Consider the following 25,481-nt stretch of genomic DNA (forward strand, 5'->3'; position numbering starts at 1 on the left):
CTGACTAAACTACAGAAACAAGCATAACCAACAGAATGCAAGAGATGGAACAGAGAAACTCTGACACTGAAGACACAATAGAGAAAATAGATTCGTCAGTCAAAGAAAACACTAAAGCCAAAAAAGTCGTAACAGAAAAGAAAATCACAAAACAAACCTCTAACAGATTTAAAGGGTGGTGCCTACTGGCCAGGACAGTGAGTTCCTACTGTGGGATGGTCTGTATGTTAAATTGCTCTGATTGGTCAATAAATAAAACACTGATTGGCCAGTGACCAGGCAGGAAGTATAGGCGGGGATAACAGAATTGGAACAGGAAGGCAAGGAGAGACACTGCCAGCTTCCGCCATGACAAGCAGCATGTGAAGATGGTGGTAAGGCACGAGCCACGTGGCAAGGTATAAATTTATGGAAATGGATTAATTTAAGCTATAAGAACAGTTAGCAAGAAGCCTGCCACGGCCATACAGTTTGTAAATAATATAAGCATCTGTGTTTGCTTGGTTGGGTCTGAGCGGCTGTGGGACTGGCGAGTGACAGAGATTTGCCCTGACCATGGGCCAGGCAGGAAAACTCGAGCTACAAGTTCCTTTCCGTAGGACACAGGTTTGCCTGTTCTCTTCCTCTCTACTGTCCTAGGCTGTCGTCTTGAGTTCACAGTTACCACTGGAGACCCTACACTCCAATCCAACTAACCCTGACCCTCAACCAAATGTAAGCTCAAAAGCTTAGATCACAGACCTCTGTGTTAGTGTTAGTTCAGATCAGGTGAGAAACAATGGCAGGGTCTGCAGGGCTCTGGCTCTCACTCCTGTCTGGGCCCCGTTCCAATCAAGTTTCTCCTTGGCTTCTTGTTAGTAACTTCTCTGTTAGTAATAAGGACCCCATAGGTGTCCAGGGCTGACACCCTGAGGACAGATGGCCTGGTGGGTGGTATTTTTTCCCAGGCATTGCTTGCCCTCAGCTATTGCTCCTTAGGACTGGTCCTTCCCTCCAAAAGCTTTTATAAGTCCTATGGAGCCGGGCGTTGGCACACGCCTTTAATCCCAGCACTCGGGAGGCAGAGTCAGGCGGATCTCTGTGAGTTCCAGGCCAGCCTGGGCTACAGAGCGAGATACAGGACAGGCACCAAAGCTACACAGAGAAACCCTGTCTCAAAAATAACAAAACAAAAAGTCCTGTAGAGCCGATCAGGAACGACTTCATGCGAGGAGGAGCTGTTCTAGCAAACTCCAATCTATGGGCCACAGTAAAAGTGACTGTCAGCAGGGAAGAGGAGGCGATGGATGGGGCAGGGGTTAGGACTTGAGAGTTCCAGGGTGTCTGGACTGTATCACTGGATCTTATGCAAAACAGTGGAGCAGACTTGGAATTTGGCAGCAAGGGAGACGAGCTCAAAAAGGGAAGGACAAGACACAGTAAGGTTGTCCAAAATCCCCACAGTGGCCCGAGGAATTAAGAGGCAGGCACTGGTAGAATCGTAGTCCGCTTCCGTCAGCACTGATGAAGCCCTTCCAGATTTCCGGCAGCACAGGCTGGCTCTGAGTTCTAGCTTCAGTTGAGTCAAGGGACTTAGAACTTTGATGCAGAAGTGATAGCTGAAGCCTCGGCAAGGGAAAGACAGGTGTTGCACCAACAGTTAGGTTGGGGGCAGAGGATGAGCCGAGAAGGGAGGCAAAGCTCAGCAGTGCCAAGGGAGGCTGACCAAATGGACACAAATGGTGGTGACACCAAGAATGACCATAAAATTTAATATTGATAGCTAGGCACAGCAGAATGTCCTTACAATCTCAGCAGAGGCAGGAAGGTTACAAGTTCTTGTCTAATATTAGAGGGACCAGCCTTAATATTATACATCCCAGGGGCTCAGGAGAGAGAACTACTAACGACGAGGACTATTTTCAGGAAATAGAATCTCAGCACACTGAGCTCTATAGTCCACTTGCTTTAATTCCTCTGGCATAACATCCTTTATACACAGCTTCAGTTCTGTTCTCATGTCTAGCTCCTTTCTTGCCTGATTTCTCTCTATACTTATCTATTGTTCCCTCTAAGTTCTATCTTAATTCTGCCTCATCTAGGTCCTTTTCAGCTTGTTCTTACCCAGCTAGTACTTCCCCATCTGGCTCTACCTCATCTTCCATCTCGTTCCTCTAGTACTTTCTTCTAGCCCTTCAATCTAGTTCTTCCCCATCTCAGTTTGTTCCTCTCAAGTTCTTACTCGTCTAGTTCTCCCATACTCTTTTTTCTTCTCTGACTCTCCGTGCCCTGGAAGTCCTGATATATAAAGCTAGGCTTCCAGGGTCAAATGGAGGGGTGATAAGAATCACACTGAGAGGCAATAACCGTTAATTATCATTTGCAACCCCAAAGGGAAGTGACCAATGGGGAAATGAATTAACTAAAGGCTAAATTCAGGTAATATCTAAGAAGAGGGCTCTTATGTGCTCAACTATAATCTTAAACGTGATTAGTAGAAAATGTTAAGAATCTGTAAGTTGCTAGGTTAATGGAGAAAATAAAACTGTCTTCTTTTTTCCTGTGGCTCCTATCTGTCCAAGCTATCTGCCGTTTTTCTGCAGGGTGGGGGAAAGTGTGCTCCGTCACTAGGCAACCTGTGTACAGCTAGATGCCTCTGGTGATAGTTAAAGGGAGATCTGGAACTGGAGGTAAGGTTTGGGAAAGGAGGAAGTAAAGCTTAATTGGCACATCCGCCAGGCCTTCTCAAACAGGTAGCCTGGATGCTTAAGTCTGTTCTTAGAGAATACAGAGGTATCTCTGATAAAGTACTTTCCTCCATCTGGGGATGGACCTGGCCGGATGCTGCCAATGATGATAATTACAGGGAGGCTTGAACTGGGGTTCTGGCTGAGCATAGCTAGCACAGAAAGTTAGCTAAATATTCCTAGAAGTTGTTAGGTAAGGAGTTAGCGGTCTGTAGAGTTAGTAAGGCTGTAAGAAAGGAGGGTCCGGGCTAAACTGTGTAAAGCTATTACTTAACGTCCACCTGACCTAGGCGGTGTCTCCTTGTGGAATTTACCTTAAATCAAGAGACTTGCATGTGGACTGTTACTACTGCTAGTCATTGAAAGTGGCCAAGGGAGAATCTGATTCCAGAGAAAGCCTTTCCTGAGGCTGTTCTCCAAATACCTGCAATGTATATGTCCAGAGAGTGATCAGTCCACACTGTTAGCCTTTCTTAGGGAAAAGTCAACTGGAAAAACTATGAAGGCACACATGATTTTCATAACAGAATACAGCTGATATATAACAAGCCAAGTAACACCAAAAGCTCCTTGGGATTTGGCTTCCTCTGGAGGAATTCCCTGATTCCTCCAGGTAGTGACTTTGCCTTAACCAGATGAGTTCTTATGATATTCCTGCAGCCTGCAACAACAATTTCAAAGCTAGCCTGGGCTTACAGGAGTCCATTTTGAAAAATCAAAACATTAGTATGGTTTCTATGTGGGATAACAGACTGGAGTGAGTCTGAAGTGGACAGGAGGGATTCAGTACAGCATACATACTCAGTTCTAAGTCACTACTTAAGGAGCTGTTGGGATGATCTTTGTGTACACTGTGTGAAGATGTGTCTCTGTCCTTCCTCACCTGCCTAAGGTGCCTTCTGATTGGCTTAATAAAGAGATGGACAGCCAACAGCTAGGCAGTACTTCCAGGGGAAGAGACAGGAACTCTAGGCATGAATCTGAGAGATGGGCGACTTCACCAGCCTGATGTGGGGGGAGTCAGGGTTAGGGTACGGTATTGGGTAACAAGCCACAGGCAGGATGCAGACTGATGTAAATAGGGTAAGTTTTTTAAAAGCTAGTTGGGAACAAGCCTAAGCTAAGCCCAGGCTTTCATAATAAGTTTCTGTGTCATTATTTGGGAGCTGGAGGTACAAAGAAAACCCTTTATAGAGCTCCTGCAGGCAGGCTACTGGCCTGTGGCTTGGCCTGCTCTATGTGCGCTGGCATGACTGTATCCTAGCCTGCAATGATCTAGGCTCCTGAGCATGCAGCACGGACCTCTGTAGGAGGGATGCTTCAATGCTGTGGGCAAGTGTTCTCTGAAAACCGAGTGAAAAAGCACTGGGGAGCCTGCTTTCAGCTGGCATTAGTTTTCATAGTTGGACATATTAGGGAAACATGCTAAATGGGAATTAAAGTGCCACCAGCAGAATTGAGCTCAACTGAAACTACCACATAGGTTACACATAAGTCCACGGGAGGGACATGGACAAGGGGATCTGGAAGATGTGCTTTCCAGGGAGGTGATTCTGAGAAGAACCCTTGGTGAGCAAAGGCAGAGGTCACCTAATGTATCACACAGGTGCAGCTAAAACTAGTAACCTGAGGCTGAAGAGGGCTCAGCACTGAGCACTGGCTGCTTTTGCAGAGGACCTGGGTTCAGGTCTCAGCACCCAACACCGCAGGACATAACTGTGTGAACTCCAGTTTCAGGGATCTGATGTCCTTCCAGGCTCCTTGAGCATTGTGTGCACATGGTGCACACATACATGCAAACAAAACTGATAAACATGAAAATCTTTTTTAAAGTAGAGTTTTGATGAGATGCACAGCCAGGAGCAAGTCTGAGGACCTAAGTTGATCCCCTGGGCCCTTAGAGCTGACAGAACTGACCGCTCCAAGTTGTCCTGTGACCACCACACACACACACACAAGATGTGACACACAATACATAAAATGTAATGAATTTACATATACATATACACGTATATGAGAGTGACTGGGACGTCCCACACTGTAAGCCCTTAGGCTCCTGTATGACCCAGTGACAACACCTGTCTAGCAAGAGTTTTGTCCCCACTGAGACAGAGTAGGAGGGGCCTCAATAGTCTCTATGAATACCAATTCAGAAGACCAGCTCCGAGACAGCATTTTGTATCAAGAGAACAGTGCAGTGATCCAGTATCTCTGGACAAAGACTGAAAGGAGCCACTTGATTGTAGTTCAAACCACAGATACTTTAAATACATCACATTAAATAAAACCACCAGGGGCTGGAGAGATGGCTCAGAGGTTAAGAGCACTGGCTGCTCTTCCAGAGGTCCTGAGTTCAATTCCCAGCAACCACATGGTGGCTTACAACCATCTGTAATGAGATCTGGTGCCCTCTTCTGGCCTGTAGACATAATGCAGGCAAAATTCTGTCTACATAATAAATAAATCCTAAATAAATAAATAAATAAATAAATAAATAAATAAATAAATAAATAAATAAATAAATAAATAAATGAATAAAACCACCAAGTCCCATTACTGTTTTCACAGTTTATTCAAAGGTTGAGTAGTTAAAATGTGGGCATTTCCCCAGAACAAAGCATTCCCACCACACAGGCTCCACACTACTCTATATTCCTCTTCACCCATGCTCACACACTCCTGCAAACACACAGGATCAGGACCCCAACTGTTTGGTAGTGGAGAGCTCAGAGCCGCACAGGCCCTTCTGTCTCCTTTGTCCCGGCAGGCTCTGCATGAAAGATGAAGGAGCTAAGACATCCAGCACCCTTCCCCAGAGTGAAGACTTCCCTAACATTCCTTTTTCTTCATCTAAGACATGGAAACAAAGCAGTTTTGCTTACAACTTTAAGTCTTCTATTCTACTCTCTGAAAGGCTGAGCTAGGACAGAGCTGACCTTCACAACGTCAAGCCTGGCAGAGAGCGCATCCCAGCTGTAGCCTGGCCAGGACACTGCAAGTCACCACACAGGAGCAACTAATGCCTTAACAGTTGTCAGCACTTGAAACCAAACTAATAATGCATTCATATGAACCTCCACATTTTTCTGACGCAGCAAAGTCTTCCAAGGTGGCAGCAGCTGTGACAGAGAAGGCACTTTGTGCTAAATTCAGTGTTTCTCATGAGAGAACGCCACAGCGGAGGGGCCAGGTCAGCCCAAGCTGCAGGCAACCCTTGTGGGTGCAGGGGCAAGTATCCCCCAGGAAGGCATCTGCAAAGGAAAAATTTGTAATCATGATTCCAAGGCAAAATGGCTACTTGAAGCTGGGATAGGGAAACACCAAGACAAACACAGTTGCACCATGAGTTGAGGAATGAGCCCGAGGACTCCTCTGGGCTGCGTTGGCCTTGGCTTCCAAGGAGGCTGTGAGATCTCGCATGGCAGCACCGGAGCCTCCACCGGGTCCTCTGCTGTGTTCTCAGGAACAAGCCGACCTGGGAGCACTTCCGGGTATTGCTGGCAGGCAGCACGTGTCTCCAGATCTTCTCAAATAGCCGTGAAGAGAAAGTGAGGGTTGAACATGGTCCAGAACTCCTTGGCAGTGTCCAGTGGCTTGTGGGCCAACAGCCACAAAGGATCACACTAGTGCCTCCCCATCAACACTCAGAAGAGCAGCACGAGTCTTTTGGATGGGAGTTAGGTCAGTGGATCCGGGTCTTTGCCCTAGTACCATAAGTAAAGTGCACCATGAATGAAGGCTAGGGAAAGCTCCTCGCCCAGGCCGAGGTATGGGGAGAAACACCCACACCCACAGGACAGAGATCGTTCCTTCAGCCACACTGTTGGCTGTTCACACAGATTTTCATTATTGCGTTATTTCTTTAACTGTAGGATTTTCAGCTATAAAGAGAAAAGAAATACTTGGTGGGCTTGGCAGGTGGCGTATCACCACAACACAGGCATTGGCTGGTACTCAGTGTCTATAATCTCAGTAATGGTGGATGATGGCTCTTTTTCCCCTTCATTCTGATGAACTTGGGAAATTCAAATTCTCTTTGAAACACCTAGCAAACTGGCTCACAGAGCTTCTAGAGAAGCAAGACAGCTGCTTGTGGCTGCTGGAGAAATGCTTGTCTTCGTCCTATCCGTTCCCTGGGGCACTGTGGGGGAACAGCCACTTACAATCACATTTCAGAGACTTGACTATGACGTGTTAATGGGGTCTAAAAACTTCTTGGAAGTTCTTTCAAGAGCGTGAGAGGCAAACCACGATGTTGTACGAAGAACTCTGGCCAGTCTAGGGTTCCCAGCACAGGCCTTACTTGGGTGCCTTCATGTAGGAAGGTATGGCCCCCCTGGCTGTCAGGCCCTCAAAGCGCTTGTATGTGTAGTTGATGAAGACCCAGTCTTTGTTCTTGTAGTCAGTCTCGGGGTGATTACTTGTGGTCACTGTGATCAAAGACATGGAAGAGACTGAGTCACTCACTGCCCTACCTCACCGACAGCTCAGTCCCAGAGACATGACACCCTCAAGAACACAGCACAGCTCCCATTTGGAAAGCATTATTTTTCACTGTGCAAATTTTCTATTTTGCTCACCTATGTTCCCTGAACTTCCCATTTCTGCATAAATATTTAAAAGTTTTATTTTGGATAAATTATATTTGGATTTTATTTTACTTTGGGCTGGAGAGATGGCTCAGTGGTTAAGAGCACTGGCTGCTCTTCCAGAGGTCCTGAGTTCAATTCCCACCACCCACATGGTGACTCACAACCATCTCTAGTGGGATCTGATGCCCTCTTCTGGCCTGCAGGCATACATGCAGACAGAGCAGCCATACGCATAAATAAATCTTGAACACCAAAGCTTTATTTTCCTGCTCCAGTCACTTCCGTTCCCCTAACCTTTAACCCAGTGAGTAACATAAGACAGAGTGCTGTGACCAGCTCGGCCAGCGCAGAGTTGACACATACTCACATCCTATTCAGTGGTCTCACTGCTACCCAACAGTACTAACTACTTACACAGGGTCAGAAGTTCCCCTCCTCATTCTGAGGAGAATCTGTAAGCATCACCCCAAAACCACAGGGGATGATGCAACTCTGAGGCCTCAGTGTCAGCCAGTGGGATTACCTGTAGGTTTAAGAATATCAGACTCTGGAAATTCATCGAAGTTTGAGGTATCATCGATGCTCTTGATTTCAATAGATATGGCAGCTGGTCTCTCCCTGCCAAGAACAGACACACCAGATCACCAGTCAATATTCACATGGAGGACGCTGACCAAGTCTTTCTCAGAAGAACCCTGTCTGACATTGAAGGACTATTCACTGGTAGGCAGCATTTTTTCTCTAAATGCTAAATAAGCCAACTGACGGCATCTGAACAAAATTATCATTAAAAACTGGTAATTCAGCCAGGTGTGATAGTGCACACCTTTAATCACAACACTCAGAAAGCAAAGGCAGGTGGATCTCTTGTGAGTTCAAGGCCAGCCTACTATACCTAGTGAGTTTCAGGACAACCAGGGCTACATAGAGACCTCGTCTCTTTGTTGTTGTTGGTGGTGGTGTTTGGTTGGTTGGTTTTTTGAGACAGAGTTTCTCTGTGTAGCCCTGGCTGTCCTGGAATTTGATCTGTAGACCAGGCTGGTATCAAATTCAGAGATCCCCATGCCTCTGCCTCCCAAGTGCTGGGTTTAAAGGGGTGTGCCACCACCGCCTGGCTGAGAGATGCTGTCTCAAAAAAAACAGCAAAACCAAGCAAAGAAAAAAAGCATTCCATCAGAAAGACAGGCGAATAGAGCCTTTAAGCGGCCTGCATTGGGCTTTTCCCTGATTCCACTGGAAAGATAAAATCACGGGGATGCTGGCCACAGTGGAGCCAAGAAAAGCAGACTGTGAGTCCCAAGCTAGCTTTACAAATCCACTCATCCACTGTTAGTGGGAATGCAAACTTGTACAACCACTATGGAAATCAGTCTGGTGGTTTCTCAGAAAATTGGGAATCGATCTACCTCAAGACCCAGCCATACCACTCTTGGGCATATACCCAAGGAATGCTCAACCATACTACAAAGATACATGCTCAACTATGTTCATAGCAGCATTATTTGTAATAGCCAGAACCCGGAAACAACCTAGATGCCCATCAACTGAAGAATGGATTAAGAAAATGTAGTACATATACACAATGGAGTACTACTCAGCAGAGAAAAACAATGACAGCATGAAATTTGCAGGCAAATGGATGGAACTAGAAAAAATCATCCTGAGTGAGGTAACCCAAATCCAGAAGGACAAACATAGTATGTACTCACTCATAAGTGGATACGAGATATAAAGCAAAGGACAATCAGACTGCAACCCATAGAAACAGGGAGGCTATATGGCAGGGGGGATCCTAGGATGACTGTGGCTTATAAGTTTTGGTTTTACTCAATTACTGGGCAAGCCTCAATGAAACATTTCACTATCACTATTAGGATAAGAATTTATACTGTATCAAGCTGACAATAGAAAAATAAATACATAGAAATGGGGGGAAAAAATGAAGTTCTAGGACAGCCAGAGCTGTTACACAGAGAAACCCTGTCTCAAAAACCAACCAACCAACAAAATTCGAGGATCTAAATCAAAACACAATTATAATATAAAATGGCAGACCCTGTCTGCTCAGTAATCCTTGAGTGCTAAGGACAGCAGGTGCTTGCTTCAGCGGGGAGTCCAGGAGTCCAGGACACACCTCTCAAAAGGCGCTTTCCTCCCCTCTCTCCTGCCCTCTGTACTGACCCCCTCACCTTCTTCTCACTGGTCTTCTATCTCCCAGAAACAGCCTCTACGTGGTGTGCATCAACAGCCTCTGCTGAAGGCCCTCAACCATGGAGGATGGGTGTGAGAAAGACAGCACGCTTCCTAGACACCCTTCACTTTATTCTGTCAGTCACTGCTGGGTCTACTGCATCCTGTGGCACACAGCGGACAAGCCTGACTCCATTTTCACCGCAAACGAAAGACTCTAAATGTCTAAAGGGCTCTCTTCCTTTATGGAGCTTGCCAAGCATGATTCTCCCAAACTAGACTAAGGAAACACAATCCGTGGATGGCGGCACATTCCTGTATCCAAGCACTTGGGAGGAAGAGAGGCAGGAGAATCAAGAGTTCACAATCATCTTCTGTTACATACCTACAGTGCTTGCTCCGCAAACCTGCTGACCTATTTGATCCCAGAGCCAATGCCAAGGTTAAAGGGAAGAGTGAACTTCACTCAAGCACTGGGGGATGAACACCTCCCCCTCCAATACGAAGTTACGTTAAATCCTGGATAATGTAACATGGTGCATACCTGATATGTTCCCAGTCAACACCTTCAAAAAAAGGATTACATTTTATTTCCTCAACTCCAGAGGCTCCGATTCTATGTTCCCATTCACAGCAGAACCTGGAAAAAAACAGGCTTTTCAACACACTCCAACAGTTTCTTCAGAAAAATGAATAGCCAGGCTCCTGCGTGCTCTTCCCCCAAGCCCCACCCCTGGAGGAAGCAGGAGCACCCAGGATTCAGTCCTGTCACAAGGCTGAGCATGAAACATGCTCTGCTACCTCAGAATCAGGCCCTTGGCTTTCTCGGAGACAGGAACTTCTGGGGGAAAGGTCAAAGTTTCCTTCCAGTTCATCACCTTCTTATATGTCTCTTGTGGGGTCTCGGAGCAGAAGGGTGGGTAGCCTGTAATGAGCAGAAGTGTGAGCTTCACTGCCCAGGACCCGGACTCCGCACGTTCATTTCTCCACCACACTGGCAGGATTTTCATTCTCCCCAGAAAATATCTAAAACCTCTTTTTTTGTTTTGTTTTTGAGACAGGGTTTCTCTGTGTAGCCCTGGCTGGCCTGGAACTCACTCTGTAGACCAGGCTGGCCTCGAACTCACAGAGATCCGCCTGCCTTTGCCTCCCGAGTGCTGGGATTAAAGGTGTGGCCACCACTGCCCAGCTATCTACCACCATTTTTCATTTCTGCCAACTCAAAGTGAAGAGTTGTACCTCTGATACCCTAGGAAGCCAACTGGAAAGCCAGCTAACAGCTGACGCTGAGAAAGGAAAGGACAAGCAGAGTCACAGTGTGGGCATCGGCTGCCAGCAGAAGACAGACAGACAGACAGACACCGTGAACGACCCTTTCCCGGGAACTCCTCACACGGCACAGTGTCAAGCAGCGGAGGAGGGAAAGTGCAGGTTCCAGAAAGACCATCAGGGCCTCTTGGTTGTTGTTTTCTGGAAGTCCAAGCAAGAGGATAGACTTGCACTCCCTATCGCCAGCCTGTCCTCCACATGGAGTTCATCCATATCCAGCGTTCCCACCCTGTTATCCAGACTCATCCGTCAGTGCTCCACGGCACATAGGCATGCCGTCAATGTGACACTCCATCCAATCAAGGGAGAACCAAGGTTCCATGCTGTAAAGGCTTCGAGAGAAGAAGCAAGTCACAATTGACAAACCAAGAGAGAGGCACAGCCTTGGTGAAGCTCTGTCCACAATGGTGCTAGGTAAGTGAGAGTGGTGAGGGGCCAGATGGGGACAGGGAAGGACAGAGGACATGTAAGTAATGCAGGACCAGCACAGGCGACCCGAGGTCAGGGAACCTGTGACGACAGTGGGACTCGTCTGAAAGAGCTGGCCGTCAAGGAAACCTCACTCTGAAGGCCAGTAAGCACAGTACCTAGCTGGCCTCCATGTGACCCAGAGTAAGGTGGAAGTCTTTCCTGGGCGCACAGAAACCCCTCAGGAAGCACGCTGCAACTTACCGATGAGCATCTCATACATGATCACCCCGAGGGACCACCAATCGCAGAGCTTGTTGTAGCCGGTCTGCATGAACACCTCAGGAGCGATGTAATCAGGAGTGCCCACCGTAGAGAAGGCCTACAATACGGACACACATTAGGCAGGCCTGGCCAGGAGGGTGTACCTAAGCTCCGAATGTCATTCCAGAGACCAAAGGCCTTGAGCTCCACCAGGGGCACCCCAAACTACGTAAGTAGGACAGCCCAGGACTACTACAGACATGGGTGGGAGTGGCTCAGCAGGCAGCTCATTTCCACAGTGGCTGTGTGATCTTCACCACACCAACGACGAGTACAGGCACCTCCTCTCCACACCCTCTCCAAGAGTCCTTGTCAGATCTGCTGATGGTCGCCATTAGGACTGGGCTGAGGTGTTACCTCAAAGTATTTGCATTCCCCTGATGGCAAGGTCTACTGGACATTTGTTTTGGGGTCTCACAATACAGCCCTGCCTAGCCCAGGTCTCACAATGTAGATCAGGCTGGCTTCGAACTCACAGATTCTCTTTCTCTGTCCCCCAAGGGCTGGAATTAAAAGGGTGCACTAGCAAGCCCAGCTGAACACTTCTAAAAAGAATTATTGACCACCTGTGTTTCTTTTTTGAAAACTATTCTGGTCACTTGCTCATTTGTTGACTGACAGTTTTACTCCCTTGGTATTTAATTTCTGCACTTCTTTGCAAGTTCTACATATTAGTCACTTGTCTGAAATGTATCTGGTAAAGCTCTTCTCCACTCTGGGCTGTCTGCACTGATGACTTTCCTTTGCTGTAGAGACTTTTTATTGTCAAGTGGTCCCATCTGTTGACATGTGGATTAGTTCCTGTGCTACGGAAGCTCTATTCAAAAAGGTCCAGCCTACCCCAGTATCTTAAAGAGCATCCCCTGTATTTTCTTCTAGAAGTTTCAAGGGGTTTTTGTTGTTGTTTGAGAAAGATTTCTCCATGTATCCCTGGCTATCCCAGAACTTGCTATGTAGAGCACCTAGCCTTGAACTCAGAGATCTACCTGCCTCTGCCTCCTGAGTGCTGGAATTAAAGGCATTTTGAAACATACCCACCCTTGTTTCAGGTTTTAAATAAAGGCCTTTGATCCATTTTGAAATGATTTTTGTACAAGGCAAAAGGTAAGAATCTAATATCATTTCAAAGTACAGTACAGTACTGCAGGTAAAAATTCTACATCACCTGTTGAACAGACTTTAAATAAATACTTATTTTTATGTGCATTGGTGTTTTGTCTGTGTGTATGCCTATGTAAGGATATCAGGTCCCCTGGAATTGTAGTTACAGACAGTTGTGAGCCACCATGTGGGTGCTGGGAATGGAACCCGTGTCCTCTGGAAGAGTAGCAGAGCCCTTAACCGCTGAGCCATCTCTCCAGCCCCAGGCTACTTTCCCCAATGCATGTTTTTCCTCCTTTGTCCAAAGTTCAGTGAGTGCAGCTCTGTCCCTTTGAGCGCGCTGTCCCACTGGCGACCTGTCACCTGCTTCCTCTTGAGGCAAGTCAGTAAAAGGACAGCAAGAAAGCCTAAGCCAGCACTCCAGAGATCTGCCAAGTTATCACTGCACGTGTGCACCATCACAGCGCCAGCACTGCAGAGGTCTGCCAAGTTATCACTGCACGTGTGCACCATCACAGCGCCACTCTTTCTACACATGCACACGTGACCACTGCTGCTGCAAAGTACTGCACCTGTTTAGTTTTCAGATATAAACAAATCAAGAAATCATCCACCAGGAATAAATGTTGGGGGGACAAGTGATGGTGTCACGTGTCTTTAATTCTAGCACTTAGGAGGCAGAGATGGATCTCTGTGAGTTCTAGGCCACCTTGGTCTACAGAGTGAGTTCCAGGCCAGCCAAAGGTACACAGAGAAACCCTGCCTTGAAAAACAAAATCAGCCGGGTGGTGGTGGCGCATGCCTTTAATCCCAGCACTCGAGAGGCAGAGAGAGGCGGATCTCTTTGAGTTCGAGGCCAGCCTGGTCTACAGAGTGAGATCCAGGACAGGCACCAAAACTATACAGAAACCCTGTCTCAAAAAACCAAAACCAAAACAAAAAACAAACAAACAAACAAAAAAAAAAAACAGCAACAAAAAGAATAAATGTTGGTGTGACTGGAGGATGGCCCAGTGGTTAAGGGTACTGCTGCTCTTGCAAAGGAGCTGGTTTTAAATTCTAAAACCCACACAGTGGAATCACAACCATCTGTAACTTCTTCAAGGGGATCCTATGATCTCTTCAGGCCTCTGAGGATACCAGGCACACACATGGTATGCAGACATACATACAGGCAAAACAACCACACACATAAAATAAAAATGAAAGGTTAAAACACACACACACAAGTTTTGGTTAGCAAGATGGCTCAATTGGTAAAAGCACTTGCCACCAAGACTGATGAACTGAGTTTGAGTCCCAGGACCCACACAGTGGAATAAGATCCCTACAAGTTGTCCTCTGACCTACATACACAGAGGCCTTCATGCACACACAAAGTAAGACTGAAGTTTTCCTAGACAGTAATATTTCAGTGGTGAATGCATACTATTTAAATTGCTTTCAACATACTATCAAGGTAAATGCAGTAAAATGACTTATTTACTTTGAAGCTTATGGGGCACAATTTTATTTATGTATGTATTTAGGGCTTTGTTTGTATGCATGTCTGCACACCAGAAGAGGGCATCAGATCCCATTATAAATGTTTGTGCACAGCCTTGTGGATACTGGGAACTGAACTTAGAACCTCTGAAAGAACAGCCAGTGCTCTTAACCACTGAGCCATTTCTCAGCTCCAATGGGGCACAATTTTAAATGTGGACCTACTCAAACACTTATAAAATTAAAAACTCTCTAATTCTGATTACCACAATGTAAGAAAAGGTAAGGCAGATGAACAGGAGTGCTCACTTGCCTAACAGGATCATCATCTTAACAAGTTTGAGAGATACTTCCTGAAAATACATCCATAATCCTACTATGTTGGTGGAATCAAGAGGACTGAGGGGGGGGGCGGGGCCAGCCTTAGCTAAATAATGAGTCCTAAGCCAGCCTAGACTATAGGAGACTTTATATCAAAATAAATTAATAAATAGACAATGCCTTAAATACTCAAAGCAGAGATTTACACTTAGCCTTACCTTGAGGTCCCCAGCTTAACTGAACCCTTTCTACCTTAGAAGGGAGGACAGGAAGAAAGGAACTGTACCTATTGGAAGGCTGGGATGAAGTCCCCTCCCGAAAACTCACTAACTGCAGCCTAATGTTACCTGCCCCTCACAGAACTCCTCTGGAGGCCACCAGGCCAGTGACAGTGCCGCTGCTGAAGGAGTCCACACAAGGAGATGCTCAGACGTTTAGTAACTGGACACAGACGTGCCTTCTGGTTTTGTTTTTGTTCACCTGGTGATAGCTGGTACTGGGACAGGACCCAGGGCCTTGTGCACGCCAGGCAAGCACTGTTACTGAGCTACATCTCCAGCCCATTTGTATTCACTGTCAGAATTAGTCAGACTGGTTTGTCATATTTTTAGAAGCCTCCAATATTACTTACTAGCTGGCGTCTGTTTCTTTTCCAGGTCTCTGCTTTCCTTTTGGAATTCATGTTCTGGAAAGCTAAAAGTAGAAAAATCAAGTCCTAATCAAAATTCAGAAAAGAATGCTTAGTACTTTGGGAGTCTGGTACTAGTCATACAACACACTCACTAAACTCCCTGGTGAAGTCAGGCGCGGCAATGGGAGGCAGATCTCTGTGAGTTCCAGGCCAGCCTGGGATACATAGAGACCCCCATCTCAAAGCACCAAAATAAGGGAAACAAACAAAACCAATTCAACTCTGGTGAGTTCTTCATTTCTACACCCCAAATACAAAGCTCTAGACACAGCACTCCCAGAGTCAGAGTGGGAGTTGTCAACAGTTTCATGTGACTCACGTGGCCAGAGAGAAGAGCCAGGCCTTCACAGAACTGCAGAGAAAGAAACTCAAGTGTGTACCCACTGTGATGTATGCGCTTCTTTGTCTGTCTGGGGGGTTTGGTGGTGGTACTGTTGAAGGAATGCAGGCTGTCTGCATGCCAGGCAAGCAGTGTACTACTGAGTCACAACAACGCTCTCTCCACTCACTTTGTTTTGTGGTCCCCTCCCATATACACGAAATACACTCAGATGATTCTCCTCATCTCTCACAGCTCTATATGTTCAGTTTTCACACTTATTCAGACCTGGTTTGTAGCATTCCAGAAAATCCACATCAACTCACTCTGAATCTGCAGATGGGCTTGACCCATGCACGCTGACCTCCAACACTCACAATTTCTAAAACTTACAATCAAAGTTGCAAGAGCAGCAAGTAGACTCCTGGGGCTAGGGTGCACTCTGCGTTTTCTAGGATGAACTAGGATTTGTGTGTTCGAGTCTGTGCAGGTGCATGTGCAGGTGTGTCCCCGCACCCATCTATGTTTGAGGCCCGAGGAACACAGGTATCATTCCTTAGATGCCATCCACCTTTCTTTTCTTCTTTTACTTTTTTTCTCTTACTTCTGTTTCTGAGGCAGGGTCTCTCACTGGCCCCAGGGAGTCCTCCTGTCCCCACCCCTCAGAGCTGAGTTACAGCCAGGTACCTTTGCGTTTAGCTTTTTTTAAGCATTTTAGGAGTCAAACTTGGGTCTTCCTGGACGCAGGGCAAGCACTACACCCCCAGAGCCTTCTCCCCAAGCCTCAACTGTAATTTTACTACACACTCTTCCTTCCATGCCCTGCTGCTGCTCAGGTGGAAAAGAACACCTGTGTGGGGGTTTGAAAGAAAATGGCCCCCAAAAAGGAGTGGCACTATTAGGAGGTGTGGCTTTGTTAGAGTAGGTGAGGTCTTGTTGGAGGAAGTGTGTCTCTGTGGGACAGGCTTTGAGGTCGCATATATGCTCAAGCCATGTCCACTGAGGCAGTCAACTTCCTGTTGCCTGCATATCAACATGCAGCAGCTCCTTCTCCAGCACCATGTCTGCCTGCATGGCTCCATGCTCCCCACCGTGATGACTGTTGGAGAATGTTATTTTAAGGTGTGTTGCTTTTGTGTATGTTGCATTAGTTTAACTCTGTGAAGCCGTGTTACTGTGCCTGTCTAAAACACCTGATGGTCTAATAAAGAACGGAATGGCCAACAGCAAGGCAGGAGAAAGGATAGGCGAGGCTGGCAGGCAGAGAGGATATATAGAAGGAGAAATCTGGGAGGAGCGATCGAAGATCTAGGAGCCAGAGGAGGAGGATTCCAGGGGCCAGCTACCTAGCTACATAGCAAGCCACAAAGAGTGAGATTTACACAAGTCAGAGAACGGGAAAAGCCCAGAGGTAAAAGGTAGTCGGGATAATTTAAGATAAGGAAAGCTGGCTAGAAACTAAACCAAGCTAAGGCTGGGCATTCATAAATAATAAGCCTCTGTGTGTGATTTATTTGGGAGCTGGGTGACGGGCCCCCCAAAAGAGTAAAGAAGAACAAATCCCTTCAACAATAATGATAATGGACTACACCTCTGCACTGTAAGCCACCCCTCAGTGAATGTTTTCCTTTACAAGAGTTGCCGTGGCCCTGGTGTCTCCTCACTAGACTCCTGCAATAATCCCAGTCTGCAGCTGTCCTGAGAGCTCTCATGCCATCACTCCTGGCTGTGCCGAGGTCACACCAGCACCTTCCTAGCAGAGTTCTCCAGAAGTCCTTCCAACATCTGCCGTAGCACAACTGGAAGCACTCATCTCGCCTAGTCAGGCAGCAGAGAAAATATAGAAAGGTCTACATTTCTTCTCTAGAACTCATGGTGTTCTAGAGGATCTTCCATGTTCCCTGCACAGTTTAGTTACCAGGGCAATCACTCTTACACACTGGGTTAAGGAACAGGGCACTTACTGAAGTCACTGGGGAGGCTGTGGTTCAGGTTCCTATAAAATTCTGTCCTATGTGCTTTCTTCAGGCCTGTGCAAAGGCCAAAGTCAGAAAGTTTCACATGGCCCTGTGAGGAAAGAAGAAACACGGTGATGGATGGGCAAACACTCTTGGATAGGGAGAAAATTATCTTCTGGTCCTTCCTGCATCCATTACACCTCTAGTCAACATACTGCTCCCCACCCATCTTACTACAATGAAAAACACAGAACAACAAACTGCTCAAACAGCTGGGTGTGGTGGCGCATGTCTTTAATCCCAGCATCTGGGAGGCAGAGCAGGTGGATCTCTAAGTCTGAGGCCAGCCTGGTCAACAGAGCAAATTCCAATATGGCCAGGGCTACAGGAAGAAACTCTGTCTCCCCCCCCCCCTCCCCCGGCCGTCCTGTAAAAAGGAGAAAAACCACATAAGGTGGATCAATCGCTGTCCCCTATCAGCACTGCATGTACACAGACACTGCAGCCAGGCTGCCGAGCTCAGCAGACACACTGGTCAGGGTGCTAGGCCCCCACATACCTTGCTGTCCAAGAGAAGGTTGTCTGGTTTGATGTCTCGATGGATGAACCCCAGCTGGTGAATGGAGTCTATGGCTAATACTGTTTCTGCTATGTAAAACTGAGTCTCCTCTTCCGTCAGAGTATCCTTTTTCATCAATAAGGTCATCATGTCGCCTGGAAGCAGAAAGATACAAAGCCACCAGCATACACACACAATGCATGTACACACACACACACACACACACACACACACACACACACACACACACACACACCATAAAATGTGAGTAAGAACCAATTTCAGATACAAGACAACTAAACCCAACTGTGCTGTGTCCCAGAGACTGACCCGCAGTGCTGACATGGGAAGAAACAGCAAGAGGTTTCTAATACTTAAGGGTAAAAATCACAGTCACAGAGAAAAATACCATCTTGTACCTAAGCTCGATAATGATGACTACTATGCTATGATTTAATTTTCCTCTTCAGAGAAGTGAGAATTTCTCCCATGATTAACAGTGCATTTGCTTACAACAGTATTTTGGACTTGAGGGAAAATCCTACTTTACTTTTTCTTTTTTGTTTTTTTTTTCAAGACAGGGTTTCTCTGTGTAGCCCTGGCTGTCCTAGAACTCACTCTGTAGCCCAGGCTGGCCTCGAACTCACAGAGATCCACCTGTCTCTGCTTCCTGAGTGCTGGGACTAAAGACGTGCCCACCACCGCCCAGTGAGTGACCTACTTTACTTTTATGTTTGCTCCAGTATCTGTAAAGTTGTCTGTATCTAGAGGCAATGGCAATTCCACACAGGCTGAACTGCTGTCATTAGATTGAAATGCCAAATAAAATATAAATCTTTAGGGAGACTGAAAACAAGGTTTTCCACTAACACAGAGAGGCAAACTAAGAGGAAGGGGCCTGTGGGCAGCTGAGCATCAGTCAGCAAATGCTGAACCCACTCCACTCCACTGGAGACTAACTGCCTGACAGGTGAGCACACTGGCTGTTCTCAAGACCACCAGGGCCTTCTCCTAACATCTTATTAGAGTACTTAAATGGACGCCACTATCCATTACAGAACTGTTAATTTAATGATAAGCTCCTTAGTTTCCTGCAAGGTAAAAGCAAGAGAAAAAAGATTCATACCCTAAAATCCAGCAATTAAACAAAAGCAAAGAAAGTATGTCAAGTAGCTAAAAAGCTAAGAGAGACAGGAAGGTTCAGTGTCTACCTCATGTAGAGCTACTTACAGCAGGGAACAAGGAAAAGAGACCTCCGACCTCAGAGTCTCATGCTGCCTTCTGAGGGGCATTTCATTCATAATTCTTTTTTTTTTTTCTTGTATTCTTGGCAAGAATTTTTCCCTTGGACAAAAATTAAACAAAGGCCCAAGACTTGAAAACTGTGAGTCCTCAGCATTCCTGGGAACACTCTGAGACCAGGAACAGTGGCTGAATCCACCCTAAGGCCACCATGCACTGTCACTCACTACCAAGCAGAGCAGGAAGCTGATGACCTGACTTGTGTGAGTTTGCCCAGATGGTGGGAGAGCTCAGGCCAGCTCAGGCTGTGCAGGCCAGCATCACCAAGTTCAAAGGGCAGGGTCCAAGGGACATGAAAAGCTAAGGAATTAGTGCAGTAGTAGCTAGGGAGACACATGGTAAGGAGCTGGTGGCCAGGCTGTCTTACTACCTAGGAGCCGGCACACAAATGCCTAAGACAAAGGGGGAGGGGCACTCCACCAGCCGACTCTATTGTAATCTTGATCTGCTGTCAGGAAAAACTACTGGTGACCCTGGGAATAAACTATGGGGTGTCACAAGATTAATACAGTTTGTCCCAATAAATTACATTTGCTTTGTTAAAAACCAAACAGAGGTACAGGGACTGGGAGGAGAGGAGGGAGGGGAAACTGAGGTTGGGATGTAAAAACAAACAAACACATAAATAAATAAATAAATAAATAAATAAATAAATAAATAAATAAATAAATAAATAAATAAATGTAAAAAAAAGAGAGAGAGAAAAAAAAAACACTTGTTTTCTGTTTGTTTAGAGTTCACTGGTCCGCCAGGAGAGACTGTCTCCAAAATAGATGGTATGCTCTGCTCTGGCTTACTCTGTAGCTGTCTAAGCTTGAAATCTCAGGAAGGAGAAGTGGACTCTAGACATTAATATAGGTGAAGAGAAAATCACTCTTTACTAATAAATCACAGAGAAAGAAAGCAAACGGCTGAAGCAAGAGTCTCTGGCCTCAGTGTGATTGGCTGACAGCATGCAGGGTGCCGTCAGCAGGAAAGCAGACAGCGCCCTACTTTGTCTGCACATGTTTAGAGGAAAAAGAAACAGGAAGACTTATCCCTCTGAAATGGGGAGTGAAGGAAGGCTAAGACCTCAGAGTCACCAGCACAGGCGGGCACTGACCTCCTTCACAGACCTAGACTAGACACAGACTCTGTGAGCAGTTACAAGTAGAGAAAGGGTTAATTGTTGATGGGAGAGAAAAACCACAGAACAAAAGGGAAATCGACCTTTCATTGTCAAGTAATTACCTCCAGGCAGGAACTCCATGATTAGGTAGAGGTTTAGCTTATCCTGAAAACTATAGAACATTTTCACAACCCACAAACTGTCTGCCTCCACTAGAATGTCACGCTCCGCACGAATGTGGCCAACCTGGAGGTATATGCATTTGATTAATGACAAGCCTTGCTCTGCTGTAAACTGTATATCTGTTTAAACAATTTAAATACTGTTCTGAGTATTTAGTTGTGATGAGCAAAAGTTCTGCTATCACAAACTGACCAACTTGAAACTGACATTTGACTTGAAGGAATTCAGTAATAGAAACCTGGTAAGAAAGGCTTTTAAAACTGCCAACATGAATGAACGGTTTCAATGCAAAGCAATTGTAGCAATGTCAGGAAGTAAACCTCTGATTAGTTAAAATTATCATTCATATATGTAATATATATTATATATATATAGCTATATACATAATATATATATAATTTATCCTAATAATCATTTCTTTTTTTTAAGGCAGAGTCTCACGTCTTCCATGTTGGCTTTGAACTCACTATGCAGCCAAGGTTTACCTTGGACTCAGATCCTCCTGCCTTCATCTCCACAACTGAAGATTATAGGCATGTACTGCCACATTGGTTTGTGTAGTGAGAACACTGAACCAGGGATAAACAAGCCCTCCCTCAGCATCCCCAGCCCCCAGTTCTAATAATCCCATAGGATAAATAGCCCCACCTCAGTCGACATTACCCAGGTGAACTTGTTTTTGTCTGGGTCTGGTTTCATTCTGCCTGAGATGGAACCCAGGACCTTGCCCATGCTACAAAAGCACTCTACACAAGTGTTCATGTTCCCTAAGTACTCAGCTACGTGCCCCTCACAGTGATATCAAAGTAACAGAGCCCTGAGTGACAATTCGAGGATACCATGGTGCCACAGCACTTAAGCCCACTCTGTGCACTATACTGCAACATGAAAAAAAATAAAGTTTTTACTGGGTTATAGATTCAAAATCATGGCATTTCTAGTTTCCTACATTTGCTGCACATCTAGCTAAAAAGAGACTGAGCTACAGGCAGTTTCGGGAAACTGGTAACATCATTCTGTTCAAATGCAATGCTTTCTGAGCAGGGGTGTGGCTCAGCTGGTAAATGGCTTGTCTAGCATGCATGAAGCCCTGGGTTTGATCCCAGCACCATGTGAAGCTGGGGAGGAGGTGTATATGCTATAAATCCAGCACTTGAGAGACAGAGGAGGAGGATCAGGAGTTCAAGTGACCATCCTCCTCCACTACATAACAAATTTGAGGCCAGCCACGACTACATGAAACCCTGTCTCCAAAATGATGATGACTATATCAAATTTATATTATTTAAAATATGTAAGAGTAACAAAAACCATTATTACATATTCTCAAATTCATTCCTCCTTTCTCTTTTAAGTGTCACAAGATCCAAAGATGGGCTGAATCAAATCTAAGTTCATCACAGTCAGTCCAAGCCTGTGATAAAAGTTTGATCTTAAGTTTTTACAATATGTTCCAAAGTCAAAGATGCCTGAAGATTCACGAACTGGCAGTTCTGTGGTTCTATCTAATACAATGCTTACACACTGCTCGTTTTGGTAGGATATCTTCAGTAGGACCACATGCTCTTCCATTTCTCACTGGGAGACACAATCTATCATCTCCTGACTTTTCTCTAATCTGCCTATTCTCCCAAGCCCCGTGGGGCTTGAGGGCATAATAATTGGCATATCTGAGTTTCTAGTCTACAGGAACATGGCTCTTTGGGGAACTCTAGCTTCAATGTGTGAAAATCCTTAGGTTTGTGTTAAGTGTTATTTCTGGCACATGGAAGGAAGAACAGTGCTATGAAACCACAAAACCAGCCCGACCTCTACCTTGCCTTGCTGAAACAGGAAAAGCTTGTGAAAGTTTACTGCTGCCTGCTGACCTTCACTCTACCAATAATGGCCTTGTCACTCTGAGGCCAGCAGAGCGTGACCTCTGCTCTCTTGGGTCCCTACCTACTACAAAGATTCAAGGAAAACAGAAGGCATTAAGTATTAGCACTTGTCGCTCACCTTGGAGGACAGAATGATGATTGACGTCTCCTGTTTGTTAAGAGGAAACCTAACCACTGGGAGTCCCCTTATCCCTCTTTCCTGAGGCTGACATGAACCAGAAGCCATGAGCTCTAGAAATGGAGTCAGCTGAACACAGAGGCAGAGGTGCAGCTCACACTCGAAGGTTCTCTCCTGGCCGTAACAGCTGAGGCACTAAAGAAGCTGACATGCCAGCCAGCCTTGTCCTTCCACAGCAGTGCAACCGCATCGACCGCACTGAAGGGACCTGACGAGCCTAGCTAATGCTCCTGTCTTCTCTTTCTAAATGTTCCCAGGTAACAGAAGCATCCCCTGTGTGGGGCAGAATAATAACCTGAGCTCAACAGGTAGTGATCAACCCTGCTCAGTTCAGAAATGGAAACCAACAGTACCTACAACATGACAACTTAGATTCTCAGTCGAAAACAGTATCAGCGCTACCCAAAAATGAGGACAGAGCTGTGCTGGCCTACCTCTCACACTTACCTAGCATAAGCACTGAGTGCTTTCAGGACTTAGCTGGCCACACACTGAGATCAAAGGACAGAACTGAGTCCATCAACTAAGGTGACCTGAATAATTAAGTTAATGTTCCAATTAATGCATTATTTTAAAATTCTAATTAATATTTACTTTCATTAAGAAAATTATAGATATTAACCTTGAAGAAAAGGTAATATTTGAGAAAAGATTTTATAACTTCTGTTTAGATCACCTGCTATGTGGAGCTTCCAGTCATGATGTATGTACTTAATAACGTTCCCTTTTTCTAACTGGTTTTATTTTTTTGAAGACAAGGTCTCTCTACATAGCTCTGGCTGTCCTAGAACCCATCATGTAGCCCAGGCTGGCCTCGAACTCATAGAGATCCTCCTGCCTCTGCCTCCCGAGTGCTGGAACTAAAGGGGTGCGCCACCATGCTCCTTTTCCTAATTGTTAATCAAGTATTTTGTTTTGTATCCATGTGTGTCTTGTGTATGAGTGGAGGTCAGAGGACAGTGTCGATGAATCAGTTCTCGTCCCCACTCTGTGGATCCTACCTGACAACTGTCGGGTCACAGGCTTAGTTATCAGCAAGCACCCCCACTCCGCACCTCTCCCCAGCCCCACTGTGACTCGTTGACTGCTGACCAACTGACACAGCTTTGAGTGCTGGCTACAGCTCCAGGAAATACACACTGTAGAAGTTACTCATGGTTACAGAGGTCCTGACTAATTAACAGTTAACTGTTTCCGTCACTGAGATTAACTGGTGCTCCCTCCCGTCAGTACCTGCACTGTCCTCTAGGTAACGTGGAAACAGGGGTCTAATGGACTTTCATGAAGTTGGTGTTTGCTTAAACTGCAATAATATCTGAAGAGCCACTAAAGACCTGCTTTCAACTGGAATCAAGATTCCACGGCTTCCGAGGAGAATGTGAAAAAGAAAATAAAATGACTAACTAATCATTATGTGTATGGCTGAATGGTCTACATGGATAGTCTGAGTACCATGTGCATGCAGTGCCCCAAAAGGTGTCCGACTCCCCGAGACTAGAATTATAGACTTGTGAGCAACCCATGAGGGTATTAGGAATTGAATCTAGATCCTCGGAAAAGCAGCCAGCGCTTTTAACCACTGAACCATCTCTCCAGCCCCCAAACTCCTCAATTTTGAGGTGGCACTGGAATATAGGCAGGAAAGACTCTATGATTCTACTGCTTCAGTGGCAGACAGACTAGATGAGGGCCAGTCTCTGTCCTTGCTGCTGGGCTCCAAACGGAGAGTTTGGCCTGGCACAAGACCTCTGACCTTACACTGGAATTCTACAGCATCACCCACTGCTACCTGTTTCTGGGCAGCCAGCTAAGCTATACCAGATCCACAGAAGGTCTACACTCTTACTTTTAAAAGGATAAGCTATCAAATATTTAAATCTTATGGAATATTCAACCTTACTTATTGCATTAAGTATGTATCTCACATCTATTTTATTTTCAATGTGAGCTCCAGTTCTTATTTGGTAGGGTGGTATGTTAGTAGGGAGGGAACCCAGGGCCGTGCACACCACAGGCAAGCACTCACCACTAAGCTTCACTACAGGGTCCAAGAGAGTGTTCCTAACCATTAAAGGAAACTTTCCATTGCTCTGCCATTTATATTTCCCAAATTAATTCAGAAACTGGCAAGGTGGCCTCTCTTAGCACTGGGGAGCCACACAGAAGGCCCATCTTCAGTTTAGGTATAAAGAGCACAGCAAATTCTGACACATCTGAGTTCTACCTCTCCACCCAACGAGCACAAAAATCTTGTTATTTCTCAGAATTGGTAAGAAACGCCCATCATACAAAGTGTGACCTCAAAAGAGTGCAGCTGTGACAGCTGGGAGCGCCAAAGCTTCCTCTACAGCCTCCACTGTAGAGTACTATTCACTGCTCATGGGCATTATTTGTATTTTTAAATGTGTAAGTGCATCTTTTGGGGAGAAAAAGTAGGATCACATGTCTAATATACATAAGAGAACTAACTAGAGAAAACTATAATAAAGTAAACAGAACTAAGCAAAAAGAATAACTTGGGCAACAAATCCGCAAGCTGACCGATGGCAGCTCCCGCTGAACATTACCTGCTCCTTCTCGAGCATGTCTGCTTTTCGAAGGATTTTCATCGCATACACATGCCCAGTGTCTTTCTTCTGAACGAGCCGCACCTGGAAGGTCACAAAAGTACTGCTAGGTCGAGTTCACACTACCAAGCTGAGGATTTGTATTTCCAGCACTGGGGATCTGACCCGGGACTTCACAACTACTATTTACACTAGAAAAACATTATAATTTGAATTTAAGCAATGTCCAATAACTAGCAAAAAAACCAGACAATACTTTT

The 25,481-nt window shown here is 45.7% G+C and overlaps 1 protein-coding gene across 4 annotated transcripts in view; it reads right to left on the reverse strand.

The window, feature by feature from the left end:
- Positions 1-5,279: 5,279 nt before the first annotated feature.
- Stk38 (serine/threonine kinase 38) overlaps positions 5,280-25,481 on the reverse strand; it is a 33,876-nt gene continuing 13,674 nt past the window's right edge. For all 4 annotated transcript variants that reach the window (XM_016001656.3, XM_016001657.3, XM_076558397.1 and 1 more), the window contains exons 5-14: positions 25,222-25,305; positions 20,536-20,659; positions 18,004-18,158; positions 17,451-17,553; positions 15,108-15,169; positions 11,510-11,627; positions 10,310-10,433; positions 10,053-10,148; positions 7,842-7,936; positions 5,280-7,156 (exon numbers count right to left, since the gene is read on the reverse strand). In XM_016001656.3, coding sequence (XP_015857142.1) covers positions 7,026-7,156; positions 7,842-7,936; positions 10,053-10,148; positions 10,310-10,433; positions 11,510-11,627; positions 15,108-15,169; positions 17,451-17,553; positions 18,004-18,158; positions 20,536-20,659; positions 25,222-25,305 — 1,092 coding nt within the window. In that variant the 3' untranslated portion in view covers positions 5,280-7,025. The remainder of the gene's footprint in view (positions 7,157-7,841; positions 7,937-10,052; positions 10,149-10,309; positions 10,434-11,509; positions 11,628-15,107; positions 15,170-17,450; positions 17,554-18,003; positions 18,159-20,535; positions 20,660-25,221; positions 25,306-25,481) is intronic.

This window comes from Peromyscus maniculatus, chromosome 21 (genome assembly GCF_049852395.1).
Source record: "Peromyscus maniculatus bairdii isolate BWxNUB_F1_BW_parent chromosome 21, HU_Pman_BW_mat_3.1, whole genome shotgun sequence".
Lineage (NCBI taxonomy): Eukaryota > Metazoa > Chordata > Mammalia > Rodentia > Cricetidae > Peromyscus > Peromyscus maniculatus.